At 23.0% G+C, this 17724-nt stretch overlaps 1 protein-coding gene across 1 annotated transcript; it reads right to left on the bottom strand.

Moving 5' to 3' along the window:
- Window positions 1-2549: 2549 nt before the first annotated feature.
- Window positions 2550-16971, bottom strand: LOC129613464 (GATA zinc finger domain-containing protein 14). Its single transcript, XM_055527546.1, has 2 exons — window positions 15668-16971; window positions 2550-4400 (listed from the first exon to the last, which is right to left on the bottom strand). Exons 1-2 carry the CDS (start codon window positions 16287-16289, stop codon window positions 3646-3648), a joined length of 1377 nt encoding a protein of 458 aa, XP_055383521.1. The 5' UTR covers window positions 16290-16971; the 3' UTR covers window positions 2550-3645.
- Between the last annotated feature and the right edge of the window lie 753 nt (window positions 16972-17724).

Below are 17724 nucleotides of genomic sequence, written 5' to 3'. Positions count from 1 at the left end.
TGTTGGAAACCGTTAATGAATTTACCTATTTGGACTTTTGATGAATTTTCGTATAAGTATATTCCAAACCATAAAATATTCTATAAATACATTCAAATCACGTGTTAAGAAGCATTTTATAAACCTACAACTGGAATACAAAAAAAAAATGGCATGTTGACTATTATGTATTTTTAAAATACAATCCAAGGTATTCCCCCAAAAATTTCATATTCATAAAACCTAATAATTAGGTAACCAAACAAAAGAGAAAATATTTCTGTTTAAATTTTTATTTTTTGCCTACGCCAGCTTTAATTTTTAAATAATAAGCAACTTTTTCATTGCTGAAAGTTTATTATTAATGTAGATTTGTATAAACATATCACATACGTATTATTATTATCAAGTATACAACTTAAATTTTTTAAACCTCAGCTAAAAACCCTAAAGGTATACAAGTTCAGATATGAATTAAAAAAAGAAATGTTGATATTTAAAGTGCAACGTGAGCTATTACTCGTACATAGTTCTTACACTATGAATACAATGAATGTTAATAATTGTAGAAAATAGTGTACATATGTATGTACATGCTACCTTTGTGTATATTTAAAATTGTGATTTTAATTATTTATATCATTGTTGCCATATAGACTTAATGTGACAATGGGATTTTAGTTAACCTTCAGTTTGTGAGCTGGGTCTCGAACTAAATACCATTAGCCTATTTAAAAGGTGTGACTCAAGTTAAACGCTGTGGGACTAGTTGAATTCTGTTCTTCTAAAGCTTGATGATTTTCACTAATATAATACATGTAGTAAAAAGTTTGATAACTAATAGTTAAAAAAGTTTAATAACTAATTTTACAAAACAAAACTTAAAATATTCATTATTCTAAAACATAAGGCAATTTTCAGCCACATTTATAAGGTATTAGATTTCGATTCTTGAAACTCAAGTTAATACCAACCGGAAACTATTACGTGCGAAATAAGTCTGAAATACAAATTTTTCAACTTGTAAAAATTGTATTTAATAATGTAGATCACTTTATTTTGTGTAAATTAAAAATTTAATTTTAGTTTATTTAAATATTTAAAGCATACCTACATGAGTACATATACATACATTTTATTATAATGTCTATAAATATATTAAACCGGTGAAATTGGAACGTGGGCGGTTTTACATAATATGTATACAAGTTAAACCAGGCCAAACCACATGCTATAAATAAAATAGTAATAATTAAAGTGTTATCATTTGTAATAAGTACAATTGACATCGTACTTTGTCAACTATTTTAAATTATTTGAATTTTTAATAAATCGGCTAGTTGTTGATATACGCACATGGTACTTTGAAATTTTACCACAATAAGTTCTATTTCAATGAAAAATTTCTAGGAAATTTTAAAACCTATAAATTGATATTTTTATTGTCATTGTTTTATTCTATTGAGTGATATACTATTGTCAACGTTACTCAACGTTATTGTTAAAAGAATTCGGGAAAAATGTTGAATTTCTGACGCACATACACGTGGTTGTACACTTTGAATACATTACTTATCAAATTTGTATGCAAAATATCTGTGGTCCGAACTAATTGTGGAATTAGAATTTGATATGTTAGGTAGAAAGGTCGTTGAAATAATTCGGGTCAAGAATTTGTAATAAACTGACATACAAAAGTATTGCGATATTAAACTATATATACTATGTATTTAAATGTATTTTTTTAAAAACATTTCAATTATGTATTTTGCAAAATGAGTAGTAATTTAACTTTTACCATTTCTTTTTAGTGAATAAATAAACTCAGAGTCTAATAATATCAGAGTCATGCTTTCAAGCTGGTATCTCCAATGCCTTCAAGCTGATATTCAACACTTTCAAGTTGGTATCTGAAATTTATATTTGGACTAGTAAAGTCTTTTGAACTTGTCACCGTAGGTCACTTAACATGTAGCTATGATTATTATATTCTCATTATAATCAGACTTGGAGTTATATTTAATCGAATTTATTTTATTTATATTTAATCTACATTTATTTGAAATTTTCAATACAGTAGAGTTAACTTTGACCCATTCTACGGATGCAATAATTGATTAATTTGCGTCATGGAAGTTTTTCTTTGTATATTTTTGACAATTAATATATATAATAGATTGTATAAGATGCTGTAATTTTAGTATACTTTTATGTAATATTCTTTCTCTTTAATGACTGACATCATCTTAAAAATTCAAAAAACACTTAAATATTTTTAAATGATATTTTTATTTATTAAATAATATTAACCAAATTTATACTATAAATAGGCATTTAATATAGAATGTGATTAAAGAAAAATTACATTAATGCATATATGTATAACAAATTATATTTCCATTATTATTAATAATTTTTCTCTTTATATAAATTAGGAACAAATTTTAATAATAGCATATTAAATGTTTTTTTTTACATAAGTAATTTTTAATTCATATTTTTCATTTTCTAATTGTAATTATAATTTTATTAATTTTACAAAATAATTACAAAAACTAAAATGCACAAATGAAGAAATGATTGTGTAAGTCTTTGAAAAATTAATTAATATTTCAACAAAATCACAGTTATATACTTAATTAAATAACGTTTTATTCATATTATATCTAAATTTTAAATTTAATTATTTTCTATACAGTCTATTCATATGTATACATACATAGTAATTTATAACAACTTAAGTTTTTGAATTTTTTTAACTAATTAATTTATATATTTTTGTTTTTTCATGATTATTTATAATATTTACTTTATCCATAACTAAAGTTTTGTTTTAATTTCTGTTTAATATTGTGGAACTTTCATATTTATGTATTTTCATATTTTTTACTACTTCTTCAATCTAAATTCTTAATATGTTTGTTCTGATCAAAATGTAGTATATATTATTGTGTATGCCAGATACCAAATAAAAGAGATGTGTTCTAGATTTTAAAAAATTTTATATAAATTTTAAGAAAAAAATTCTTTTTGGATGCGTCGGTATTGGCTATAAACTCTTTTGCTTTAGAAAACATTTTACAAAACATTTTTAACCAAAAAAAACTTGTCAATTTAATAAATATTTTCATTTGATTTAAAATTTTAAAAAATCAATTCTTAAATTTACTTAGAATGAATTAATTACATATAACAAGTAGTTTATTTTACATATTTAATGTAATAATTTATAACATTCTGTATACAAGATATAATAATAATTATTCGATTATATTTATTAATAATAATTGTAGATAATTACTATATAAACTTAATGTTTTATTAATATAAAGTTGTATAAACAGTCATTTTTATTCGTTTGGCACATTTGTTTTTTGTATTTTCGATATTTTTAAGTAACATTTTTAAGTAAAAATCAGTTCCATATAACAAAATTATGTTGGTCATATGTGAAGGCCACTAAATCAAAGAACATTTTTTACGTATTTTTGTACTCAATCATTAAGTATTTGCTGCATTTCATATACGCAATTATTTTTTTCTCAGTTGTAATACAGAAAATTCACTTGAAATTGTTCAATATTTGAAATTTCTCATTAGAATTCGTGATTTAGTTATTCTGTAATGCGACTTTACAATTTTTTAACCATTACTTTTACAGAAATTTTAATTTTTATTTGTATTTTGTAGTGGTGTTATTTCTTCATTTTGTAATTTTTCATTAATATCTTCTTCATCACCTGATGATTCATCAGCTTCAATATTATCATTGTTTTCCTCTGCTATTGACGATATTGATGGTGATGGTGACGGTGATGACAATTGTGATGAAGATGGTGATGGTGATGACGATAGTGATGGTGATGGTGTTGTTCTTGTTGATGATGTTGATGTTTGCTGATCAATAGAATTCCGATGCATTACATTATAAGATAATAAATGAAAATTACTATAATTCTCGTCGGAATTTTCTAATATTAAATTATCTCTTATCTCATTAGTATTATTATTATTATTATTATTTTGTGTATGATTAACAGTTGTATCAATGCTATTTCTATTTACTAAAGTTTTTAATTCAATAACTGATGGTGATTTTTCAATACTAGATGATGATAATGATTTTCTAATTGAAGATTCATTATTATTATTTAAATTATTTAATGTAGAATCATTTGATTTTTCATTTCTTGTAAATATGCTAAATACTGATGGATATGTTTTTGATGTTATACATCTACTATTAAAATTATTAAATTTCTCTTGTATTACACTATTTGGTGATTTATTTAACATATCAATTGCTGCCTCATATGTTGGTAAACCAGATACCAATGTATATTGTGGTAACGGATCATCATCATCATCAAAAGTAAATTTAACCGATTCAACATCTTGATTTTGTTGTACAGATTGACGATCTGAAATTATATTAAAACAAAAAATCATTGAAATTTCTTATTAAAAAAGTTTTAAAAATTTAAATTTTAAAAATTATATGAATATAGTTCTAGTATAAAGTGTTAAATTTTAACTACTAAAACTAGTTAAATTAATTATTTTAGTAACACACAGAAATTAGCTTTACCATATTCAAACCCATTTCTCAAGTACAATTTGAAGAAAACAAAAACATTTTTGTACAACGGGTAGAGAAATTTATATTAAAAATTGTCGAACACAAAATTCTTTAGATTAAAATGATAAGATAAAATGTTGATGAACTTTTAGTTTATATCAAATTGAAAATGTAAGCACATTTCATTTTTTCTATTTTTTAGTACAATAGTACTTATTATTTAATTAAAATGAATTGTTAAAGTTTTTAGTTTATAATTTAAAAAATTTGTAAAATTTTCTATTTTTCCTAACACATTCTTTTTTAGTTTCTATTTCCCAATATTTATTAAACATTACAGAAATAATAAATTTTCACAATTATAAGTTTTTAAAAAATATTTTGCGTTCTAATAATAAAATAATTGAATGATTCACCAAAAAAATTTAAAGATTTTGATAAATGTAGAAATAATATAAATCAAAGCAAATCAAGGCCGAAGAAGTTTTAAAATTAGATAAAATCCCTTCCACTACAATTCTTCAAAGTAAAAAATATTATTTCCCACCCATGATGCACCATACAATCTTTATTTAAAATTTTCATATTCCTTCTGACATTTTAAATGCTTAGTTGAATATTTTTGTTTTTTTCTTTATTTTTCTTTTGGAATATATTTAAAATTTAAACAAATTAATTTCATAGGAAACCTTAAAATCCAATATAATCAATGAAAATATCTTTCTCTTATAATAAAATTTTCACAAAATATCTTTTCAATCTTTAGTGTTGTGTTCTTTATTATTGAAATTTGGTTTGAATGGTTGTATACAAAACCTGTACAAATTGAAAAACTATTGGAACCAATAATATATTTGGCTTCTCAAAATATTTTTTTATATATTCACTTTACAATAATTTTAATCTTTCAAGTGTTTTTTTTTTTGTTTTAAGTTCTCCTCTTTAAGGTACATATATATATGAATGCGATTGAAAAGTGGACATAATAAAGAGAGTAAAGAACTTCATGTGAGTCTGTAAACAAGGGAAAAAATAAAAACAAAAATGCAAACCAAAGTACTAATCGTCTGGATTTCTGGATACATTGGGAATTAAAATGAGAGCCTCTTAGAGTGAATTTAAGAAAAAAAAAATATCCTAAATACATCTGTGTGATTGAGTGGATCATTCACCATATTTTTTGTTTTTCTTAAAGAAGTTGCATACAGATGAAAGTTCAATTAATTAAGAATTGAAGTAAAGAGTACATTTGCAAATTTAAAACATACTCAAGTTGAATCAAGTAAAATACTTTTAGTATAAAACGTGTTAAATTTCCGACACAATAGGGAACAGTGGCAAGTTAGCACTCTGATCACAAGGAAATCCAGAATAATTTTAAAAAAGGAACATCTGAAATTTGATTGTTCGAGTTTTTCACATTTTAATAACATGTTATTAATTCTTAGTTCAAATAATCTATATTAGAGGAAAAGCGATCTTTTTTCAAAATCTATTTTTACAAGATTTAAATATTGCTTATGCGTACTTTTAATGTGAACTAAATTTAGATTTATTCCAAACGAATTTGGCCCACCCTATAAACATTTACATCGTATAAGTATGTATATGTATTATTACAACTGATAAATTCAAAATCTAAGAACTTAATGCACCTGATGCGTATCACTTCAAAGTGTTTTTCTTTATTCTCAAAACAAAAAAACAAAGGAAAAAATAATTATCAAAAAAACTTCAAAAAAAAAAAAAACAAAATTTTGTTTTCAGTTCTCCCTATGTGTGTAGATTTTACCATTAAAAAAGTGAAAATTGATAAGATTGAAACCTTTTTTTCGGGATGATCTGAGAGTAAATTAAAGAAATGTTTCTTTAGCTCAAAATGATTATTTTTTTTTTTTCTGATAAATTGAAACTTCCTTTATTCGATTTTGGGTTTTTAAGTACATATGTACATACTTATTGAAAAACACAAAAATCAACAAAAATTTGTTGCAATTATCACATAAAAAAGCAATTTACTTATTTTATGCGTATTTCGTAAAAGAAATCGGTCTCCTTATAGTAAAAAATGTTTTGATAATTTTTCGGTGACGACATTAAAAAATTGATAAGACGCATTCGTTAATTTACAAAAGGAACGTAGTAATTTTGGGCAGTGATATTGAAACAAAACAAATTAGATAATTATATCCGTTCTATAATGGTCTATAGTGGTACGTTATGAGTCATAAAATTCATTTCCGGACTTCATAAGAAGTTTCTTTTTAATAAATCTTAAACGGAGGCATAACAAGTATAAGATTTAAAGTAATTTGTCAGTATAGTGTAATATATTAAATATTTGAATATGAAAATTTTGAACAGTAGAGCAATTGTAGCAGTAACTCTAGCTCCTATCGTTAGTAATTTTTGGTTCATTACTACTGTAATTACGGAATTCAAAGTGATATTTTTAATCAAAGGCTGTTCCAATCAAGTTGTTAGTCTGTTATTATATTTTAATAATCTATTTAATTCTATGCTTGTAATAAAACTTTCAAATTTTAAAGTTTCTTCTAGTACTATTTCAAGAATTATTGGAAGCAAATTAATATTAATTCCAAATTACTATGGCAATTGCTATGATTATAATGATTTAATTGTATTTTAAGATTCTAGTATAAGCACTGTTAATACTGGAAATAAAACGAATTTTGCTTATTTTGTTAAAAAAAAAACACAGAAAATACTTCTTTGTTGTAAATAAGGTACATGTATTATTAAAAACATGTGTAATATTGTGTTAAATAAGCTTATGTTAGAATTTGAATATTTAATGTCATGTTAATTGATGCGCTACTACATATAATTGTCTAATGTGTTAGCAACTTATTCAGTAGTAATAATAATTCGAATTTCAATGGTTAGTGATCAAAAGCCAATTGTGTTGCACTTTTGTTCATATATTTTTCATAAAACATACAGAAATATTGTCTTGTAGCATGAGCGCAGTAATAGATTTTTTAATTCAGCCAAAGAAAAAAAACCAAAATTATGAACCCATTGCATAAAAGACCTGATAATAAGTTCGTGTTTTGTAATTTTTCTTAAAATGCTTTGCAATTCTTTAATTTTCAATCTGTTCTGTATTGTTTCTTTTTGGAATTTATTTCAATTAAATCCATTACAGAGAAAATAATATATTTCTTTTAAAACAACAAAAAATTTAAAAATACTTAATCAATATAAGGTATAGAGATAACGATATGTGAAATCTTATCAGTTACTATTAATTTAATTAGTTTAGTACCGGCATATCAAAATCATTATGTTCGCGAAATAAAATTAATAAACAATAAAAAAAAAAATCTTAATCCAATAATTTAGTTCATTCGATAACATTAAGATTTTTACGTTTTTACTGATTATAAAAAAAGTAGAATTAAATGTAGAAAAATATGAGTAAGAAAACCTTCTATATTCTTTATGCTATTTTAAAAAGCGAGGTTCCCTTTTATTATTCACGTAAACAATAAAGCATAAAATTTTAATTTTTAATTTGATTTTTGCATAGAAATATCCCTGATATTTCTTGTTCTTTACGTTATACTTCAAGTCATGAAGGTGTCAATTTCACGCTTCATGCCTTTGCTTTCTAGACTCTAGTAGATAGTACAAAAAAACATAACATTGTCATTGTTATATTAATTGCAATTTGATTTGATTTATTTTAGTTTTTGACTTTATTTTGGGGGGTAACTTTAATGATAACCTTTATTTTTTTTTCAATTCTATTATCAGTTAGTACAAGTACATATATAAAGATAAATGTCGTCTATAAGAGTGTTAATCATTTAATTAATGATTATAAGATTACAGTTTTATTGTTTTCAAATTATCATTCATATTTTCGTTTTTCTTGACCTAGACGCTTGCTATTTATTTAAATACTTATTGAGTTAAATTTGCGTTATATTTTAATATTAATATTTTTAAAAAGACATATTTATTAATTAATAATAAGAATTGATATTTTTTACTTATTTACTATTGAAACTATTAAAATAGAGAATATGTACAAGTAGAATATCATAATTGTTTTCCAGTAATGTAATTAAAATAATGTGTTGTCTTTGCTTGATTTTATTTTAAGTAACCAAACTATGGTCATGACTTGTATCACAAGAGACCAGTGTGTTTCTTTTTATATCTTATGATTTTCAAAATATAAATATCAAATGTCTGTACATATCTCAGGTCTATTCTTAAATGTACGCGGCATGTGACATATTTTATATGAACATTTTTAAAAGTACCGTGGGGCAACTGCAATTGATTAGAATTTTAAATTTTAAGGATAGGTCTGACTTATTTGAACTAAGAAGTATTTTCAATTGCATGGAAGACCATTATAGACTACATAACAACGTTTAGTTCAAAATTATCAATTCAAATGTTTAGGTAATTTACAATTATTTTATTAAATAAACAATTATAGTTGAATAACATTTAAATTGCATTATTTTTTCGTTCATACGTTCTATTTTTAAAATACAATTAAATTAAATATTTTTTACTATTATTTTTTTTGTTTTTTCTTTTTTTTTTAATTTACTTGCGGCATAAAATTAGAAAACACTAGTTTATTATAAACGCCAATATAAAAAAAAACTTAATTATAATGCGTAAACTTACGCACATAAATATATTTTGATAAGAAATGAAAACTGATATTGTGTGCGTGTTAATAGAATGCTGGTTTTTAATTTCCATTGTTTTAAATAATGTATGTATTTATTTCAAATTTTAGGCACGTGTCATTATATCTTAAAAAACTTATATTAAGGCCATTATATCTAACAGAAAAATATAAGAATATCTGTGTAAAGTTAGAATCATTAGTTTAGAGTTATTTTTCGAGAATTTTGAAGATTTTAATCACATAAAGGCGAATTTGTAAGTTTGTAGTCAACATTTTCATTAAACAAATTAATTAATTTTCTCGCTTCGTTTAGAAATTCGGCTGTAAGATTTTGTCTATGTTATAGACTTGAATACATAGAATTAAAACGTTGATCTAAGATATTGCATTAGTGCCACAAATATTTATACTGGAAACGTAGTGATAAATTCTGATTAACTTTTTTCACGTCTATATTTAAAGGGGCAAAACTTCTATAATGAAATAAATATTGAAATAAATAAAATAATTTTTTTTTTTGTTATGTTTTCATTATTTTTTTAAAAAAAAACATTTATAAAACTATTTAATAATTTGCATTTCCTTACATGGTAAGGTATGGTTTCCATTATAATAATGTTATAAATTTCTATTATTATAGCATTTTCCATTTAGATTTATGTAATTTATTTTATAATAGCATTTAATTGATATTATGAAACATTAACATTATAAATCGTTTTATTTTGCTTCAATAGTTCAAGTCTGCAATATTATAAATTTCATATAAGTATCTATTTATAAGAAGATTATAAATTATATACTTATATGGATAACATTTCACTTAATTAAATTTCTTTTTAAAAACAAATTAAATAGCAATTAAAATTAAATTAAAATTATTTAATAATTACAATTGTTTTTTATACCCGTACGAACGTATGTTCGAAGGGTATACTAAATTTGCCTTACCGTTTGTAACGCTAAGAAATAACGGTGTTAGATATAGACTCAAGTGTATGTTTTTGATCAGCGTCAAATTCTGAGCTGATTTAACTTTGTCTGTCCGTCCGTCCGTCCGTCCGTCCGTCCGAACGATAACTCAAAAACTAATTGAGCTAAGTTGACCAAATTTTCACAAATGATTAATTGTAGTAAGTGCCAGAACCCTATTTAAATTGGACATGATCGGGGTGCCGGTTCGGGTAACTGCCATACAACTTCAAAATTTATTTGGCTATATCTCAGAAAATATAAAAGTTATGGTATTGAAATTTCACACAAACGAATATATTAGTAGGGCCAATATGCCCCATAAAAGTCGTTAAAATTACTTGGCTCCTTCTGGTACCTGCCATACAACTTCAAAAGTTATTTGACTATATTTCAGAAACTATTAAAGCTAAGGTATTGAAATTTCACACAAGCGAATATATTAGTAGGGCCAATGTGACTCATAAAAGTCGTTGAAATTACTTGGCCATTTCTGGTACCTGCCATACAACTTCAAAAGTTATTTGACTATATCTCAGAAACTATAAAAGCTGTGATATTGAGATTTCACACAAGTGACAATGTTAGTAGGGCCGATGGGCTTGATAAAATTCGCTAAAATTTCTTGGCTCTTTCTGGTAGCTGCCATACAACATCAATAGTAGTTTGGCACAACCAGTATTTTGAATAACTCATAGTACTGAAATTTTGCATAAATTAATATGGTAATACGGCAACTTAAAGTCATACTCTGTCCCATAGTTAGTTATGGCACATTAGTTATTCGCACATAGGATAACAAATTCGTACGGGTATCACAGAGTTGACAAGGTCAACTCTATTTTTTTTCTCGTTTTTTTTTAATAATAAAAAGTAACTGGTTTGCCTGTATAAAATTTAACGTGTAAAATTTTTAATATATTCATATATATAATTGTAATTGAGTGGGTAACTATAGTTTTAGTTTTTTTGATTTTTTGTTGTTATTGACTTATTTTAAACACTTATTTTATTATTTTACTTTAAATTTTTTTGAGGCAATTGGATTACGTTTACGAAAAATGAGAAAACCACTTATGGACTTCAAAATTTAATGGAAAATCGTAGCGTTGGAAATTTAATTGGAATTTTATTAATCATGTAAAGAGCAAAAATGTTAAGGAAAGTAATGACAAGTTCGCAATATGAAATATTTTTATATTGTATTAGGACAACAAACCCAAAGATATTGCAAAAATGTTTATGAAAATCCTGTTGTACAAAGTAATATTGTCAGAAGATCTTGCAAAATTCATATCAATAACAAGGTTTCAATGTAATAGAGTATTTACTCGAGTATTTGAATGAGTTTACCAAAAGAATTCATTCCAGAAATAAATTAACTAAAAATTATACTTCAAAGAGAATGGAGCCAAATCATTACGTATTTACTGTTTAAAATTATGTTTATACACAAATTATTTAATTATAATTGAGTAAATATTCTGTGAGCCATTGCATGCTCAACTTTAAATTATTTTTAAGTGTTCTGTAAAATTTTTATTATTTTTAATTTTAATTTTTCCAAAATTTACTTAGATCAATCACCGGTTAAGAACATATTAACATAATGCATATATTACAAGTACGCTATTAAATAAAAATTAAGGATAAAACACAAAAAAATATTCATAAAATAAATATAGACTAAAATTACAAATAAAATGTTATCAACCCAAATTTTTCATCTGAAAATTTTTGTTAAATTGATAGCATTACGTTTTAATTTTATTTTTTAAATTACAATGAAAAATTTTTGTGTTTTTGTTAAATAACCTGATTTTATATCGGTCGAAGAGCTTGATTTTGTGGTTTCTTGTACGTAGACATATAAGTAGATTAACCGTACAATGATATATTTTGTATTTATTATGATCGTAAATAATGTTGAATTAAGATTTTATATTATTGCATTTACAATCATATCAAATATCTTAAACGATTTACCTTAGTACATTTATATAAATATGCACAAAATAATTAAAGTAAGAATTCTTTATACGCATTGCATATAAAAATTTTTTTTTAATTCTTGAGTAAAGTCTAAACAAAAATGAAAATAATAAATAACCTGATATTCATGAGAAAATTTTTAGTCAATAAATCCATTTAATTGTCATATACATAATCCATGACTTGAATTTCAGTAATTTTCCCTAAATTACCACATTTAGTAATAATTTTAAATAAAAATTTGGTTTATTGTTTTACATACTTAAGTAGGTATTTAATACTTTAATGATAATTCAATTTAAATTGGACAATTAATTTGTAAATACATATGTAATATAAATGAGAAAGAACATATTTTAAAAAATGTTTTGATACAACCGTAAAATAAAATACATCTAAGCTGTATTTGCGGCTATCACTGTTTTTATCATCGGTGAAAGATAGTTTTTGTGTTTCAATTACTTTTCTTTTCATTCACTTTATTGTGACGACAATAACAGGGTCTTATAAATTAAAAATGAATGTTTTTGCTTGATTTCGAAAAACGTTTTCTATTTTATTTTTCGTTTAAATTCGCTTTTTTAATGAATTATGGTCTATGATACGTTAAAGACGGACGTCATTTATTATTGTATTTATAAATTTTATTGATAATTTTCCTTTCATTGTATGTATTATAAATTATTAAATTTTTTACTTAGTTTTTTTTATTTCATCTTAAATATAAAAATGTTTTTAAACACAAAATCTTAATTCAAACTGATAAGAGAAAATATAAATTTGTTATCAATTGAAAATTTCGCACAAATTTTAGTATATTGATGTTTTTAAATTTTAATTACCTACAATTTATTATTAAAGATTTTTTTTTTATTTAAAGGCAATTTATAACAAAAAATATAGTGCTATCGGTATGCGATCACGTTAATAAACATTATTATTATGAATAGCGCACGTTGCGTTTAAATCTCGTTGCACTGTGTAGAAACAATGCTGAATATATTGTTTATTATTGTTAGAAGAATCCATAAAATTTATTAGAATTAGAGTAGATGTAGATAACCCGATCAAAAACTTTGTATATTTAAAAAAGTACAGTTAAATGAGCAAAATTATTTAGTTCTTAATATAGAATTGTTTATAAAACGTGTAATAAATTTTAAAAATTGCAATAGATAACAGTTTTACAATATAGAAAGTTTTTGCATTCTGTTGCTTAGAATAAACAATTTTTTTTTATAATTATGTAAGAAGCAATTTTAATTACTTTACTATTAAATATTTTAAATATAAAATATCTTTAATATAATTATATTAATTAAACGAAGATAATAATAAGTATTAAATTATAAGATTATATCAGAGAAAATCAATTAATTGTCCTAAAATAATCAATAATTGATCACTTATGGAATCAATTAATATAAATATATGCATACAAATTAAATATTATGCAAGTCTTTTAACAATACAAAGCTATAATTTAATAGTTTTTTATTTATTAGTTATTAAAAACGGGGATAAATTATTGTTTTTGAATAATTTTAGCAGTCACCTTAAAACTTTGTTCAATAATCTATTTTATCTTGTAGTATGTTTTGTAATATTATAAAACTTTAGAATTATGTAATTAATCCGGTCACAATATCTTGTAATTTTTTTTATTATGATATCCGGTCTAATATATCTTACAAGTTCTATTTTAGAATGTTAAATTTATGATTCATTAGAATAGGGAAAGGAATTAGCTATGAAGTAATGGAATGATAAAATATTGAAATTGAACTTAGAAATATTTTGTATTAAATATTTAAAATTAAAACTGATATTAAATTTTAAATTATTTAAAATATGGGCTATTTTAAGTATGTACATCCTTTGCAGAAAAAAATATCTAAATCGTAATAAAAATTATTTTTTAATAATATAAGACTTATTTGGGGGGCAATTTAAATTAATATGCAATTAATTTCAAATTTCATTTTTGCAGAGTCATTTAAGTATAGTTCCAATAATAAAGCGCGCCAAACATTTATAACTGTTAATAGTTTGCATCGTTAAATTAATTAAAGCAAATAAAGTATGCTTAAAAATTTCAGATTAAAATTTAAAATAGAAAATCTTTTAAATTATTTTAATCACGATTTTATTTTTTTTTTAAATAAAAATAGTCTAAATTATTTCCTATTTACTCATCTTTTTCTTTTTTCATTTTTAAAATATTATAGAAGAACTGTTAGTCTTCATATGCGATTAATAATACAAGTTCAATGTTAAATTATAAATTTATTAATTTACTATATACTTAATTAATTCCTGATTACTCGGTTTTTGTCATTTAAATCAAATTTTTAATATTTTAAAATAAACTTGTTATGATTTTTATATATTGTTAGTGGTACTAAAATACGCATGTAAATGTAAAATATTTTTTAATTATATTATTTAATATAGAATTATTACTTTTATTTATTGTACATATTTGCATTATTCAATCAATTTAATAAATTGTTTTTAATTATACTACTGAAAATTATAAGTTAGTATAAAGTATTTTGCATTAAATTATAATACTTTGTAATGTATTACGGAATATTTGCCGGTATAATTGAAATATTCATATTTTATGATTCATTGTTTTCTTAATGATAATTTTAATTACTTATCATAATCTTTATCAATCTTCATCTTGTATTTGTAAACCTAAATTAAGACTTTTTATACATTATGTGTATAAAACTTTTAATGGATTTTTGTTACATTTTTGTAATTGTTGTTGAAAATTATATGAGAATGTACTCTTATTCATTTAGTTAACATATTTTGTTAATGAAAAATAGATTTACTTTTAATATCTTGTCACTAATATTTAAATCCTATAAAACCCTAACAGTTTGTTTGAACCAGAAAATAAGAAGCCTTCACTATCTTAGAATAATTTTAAGTCAGAGTTCTCTTCTTTAGGGAGAATTGTTACATTTTCGGATTATCGAAATGTAACAATTCGAATATAACAAATATAACAATTATAATATATTAAACTTGGTCTCGGCTTAATAAGTATTGTGTTGTTTGTGTGATGCAACTCTACATGTATATGTTATTATGTCGTACATTGTATTGTGTCGTAGCATGTCGTTATAATTAGATTTATGGTATCGGATATTAACTTTTACTATTTCAAGTATGAGTCACACTAAAGACTTGATTTGGTTTTTTTTTCCTAATGTTTAGAAATTTTGATAATGCGGTATTATTGAATTGTTATGCAAAATATTTAGTCATAAAATTGAACAATACTATTTTTGGAAAAACCAAATCAACTTTTAATAAAAATAGAGCGAAATTCTTTAATAGCCAAATTTTGTAATTTTTTAAGTAAATCACAGAATACAAATTAAATTATGTTTAATTTAAGTAAAAGAAATATATTAATTATAGTATATTAATAATTAAAAACTTACAATTCATTTTCCATATCCTAAATTGATGATATAAAAAGCATGAACATATACAAAATATCATTGATATTATAATTAATGTTAATACAATTCCAATCCATATTTCATTCATAAATTTATCATATTCAATTTGACGTTGCCATGCTTCATCAGAAAATGTTGATGCATTTAATACTACTGAATTTGCTAAATAATCATTTGGTAAAATTATATTATTACTACCATATGTTGATGTTATTGGATAAATATTACTATTATTACTAATATTATTAATATTATTTAAATTGTTATTATTATTTTGATTCATAATTGAAGCTGATAGTAAACTTTTATTAATTAATGTATCTGTTATACTATTATATGACTGTTGTTGTTGTTGTTGATGTTGTTGATGTTGTTGCATTGGACTACTAAATACACTACTACGTCCCGTAAATAATGTTCCACTTGCTAGTTTTTTTAAAAAATTATTTGTTGAAAAAAAACTTGTATCAACATTTGAATTAATATTATTTGTTGATGATGGTGTATTTGTATTATCAAATTGAGGTGGTTGTTCTATTAAACTTGGATAATAATTATTATGATGAACTGAATGTGTGAATTCTAACGCGTTAAAATTCATTTTATTTTATTTAATTTGAAAAATAGAAAAAATATTTTCTCTTTAAATATTTATTTAGTTTATATTTTAGAATAATTGTTAATTATTAAATTTTTCAATTGTTTTTTTTTTTTCTAGGTTTATTTTCCACTTTAATTGTTTGAAAATAACAAAAATTCTGAAAAATTAAAATTATTCGAACAATAATTTTTAATTTATCAATAAATGTATGTAATGTATGTATTTTATAAATTTATGTAACTCTCGAAATTTTCCACACTTAATTTATAAAAACAGCAAAAAAACCGCTTTCACTTTGTCCAAAATTCAAAAATTAAAAAAAAATAACAAAAACAAAAATCAAAACAATTATTACAAACGCATTAAAAGTAGTTTTCTCTTTTCTTCTTTTCCATTTAATTTCATATAACAGTAAAATCAAGTTACAAAAATATGCAGTAATTTATAACTGTTAAATATATATGCAATATAATAATAGAAACCGTTATTACAACACTTTCATTATTGAAATTTTCGTAACAATTTTCATTAATTTCTTTTTCTCTTTATTTAAAAAAAAAATAATTAAAAATTTTTATGTACCGTTAGACAAAAATGCAATTTTTTTTTATTTATCTTAGGATTTTCACTTTTTTTTTTATCTAATTAATTTTTCAGACGTGCAAAAAAAAACTCATCCTAATTAACTTAACGTTCACTAGAGACTAAACATAAAAAAAAAAAATCAATCTTATTATTGAAAAAAAAACTGCTTGTATTTTAAAAAAAAACCTCACTTAAGTTGAACATGTTACGCTGAATTAAAAAGAAAAGGAAAGAAAGAAAATAGAATTATAAAATAATGTAATTATAAAGGCAATGTATATGAAAGAAAGAATGAGAAAGAAATATAAACAAGAGTTTCTTAAACTTTAAAATAATTAAAATAAAAAAGAAAACAGAGAGAAAAGCAGTAAAAATAGAGAGAAATAAAAAGAAAGAGATTCTTTGTGCAATGCAATGAAATGGAAATGAAACAAAATTTTGTAAATATTGAAAAATTTGTAGTATTGAAGTTGGTTGCATTATAGTCGAGGTATAGTAATTGGCACATTTAATTTCTTCAGTATTTTTTACGGTCGTATTAAGTGAAAATATAAATGTGTTATAATGTATCCTATCGATAGATAAGAAAAATGTATATAAGCAGTGATCTAAAATTTTGATCACGAATCTCGAATGAATATTTACGAATCTCCAATGAAAATTAATCAATCAATTGAATTTTAAAATTTATAGGACCTCGTCCCCACGTTAGAATGTCGTCATTTCCAAATTTATTTAGAAGAAGCGAGTGTGCAATTTTATTTTGCAATATTTTTCAATACATTAAATTGATAATGGGCTCACAGTAATAGCATTCCCATTTTAAGATATTAAGAAAACATTCAAATGA

The sequence above is a fragment of the Condylostylus longicornis genome, unplaced genomic scaffold (genome assembly GCF_029603195.1).
Source record: "Condylostylus longicornis isolate FDR11 unplaced genomic scaffold, ASM2960319v2 ptg000084l, whole genome shotgun sequence".
Classification (NCBI taxonomy): Eukaryota; Metazoa; Arthropoda; class Insecta; order Diptera; family Dolichopodidae; genus Condylostylus; species Condylostylus longicornis.
Note: the sequence above shows the minus strand (reverse complement) of the source record. Positions and strands in the feature narration are given on the sequence as shown.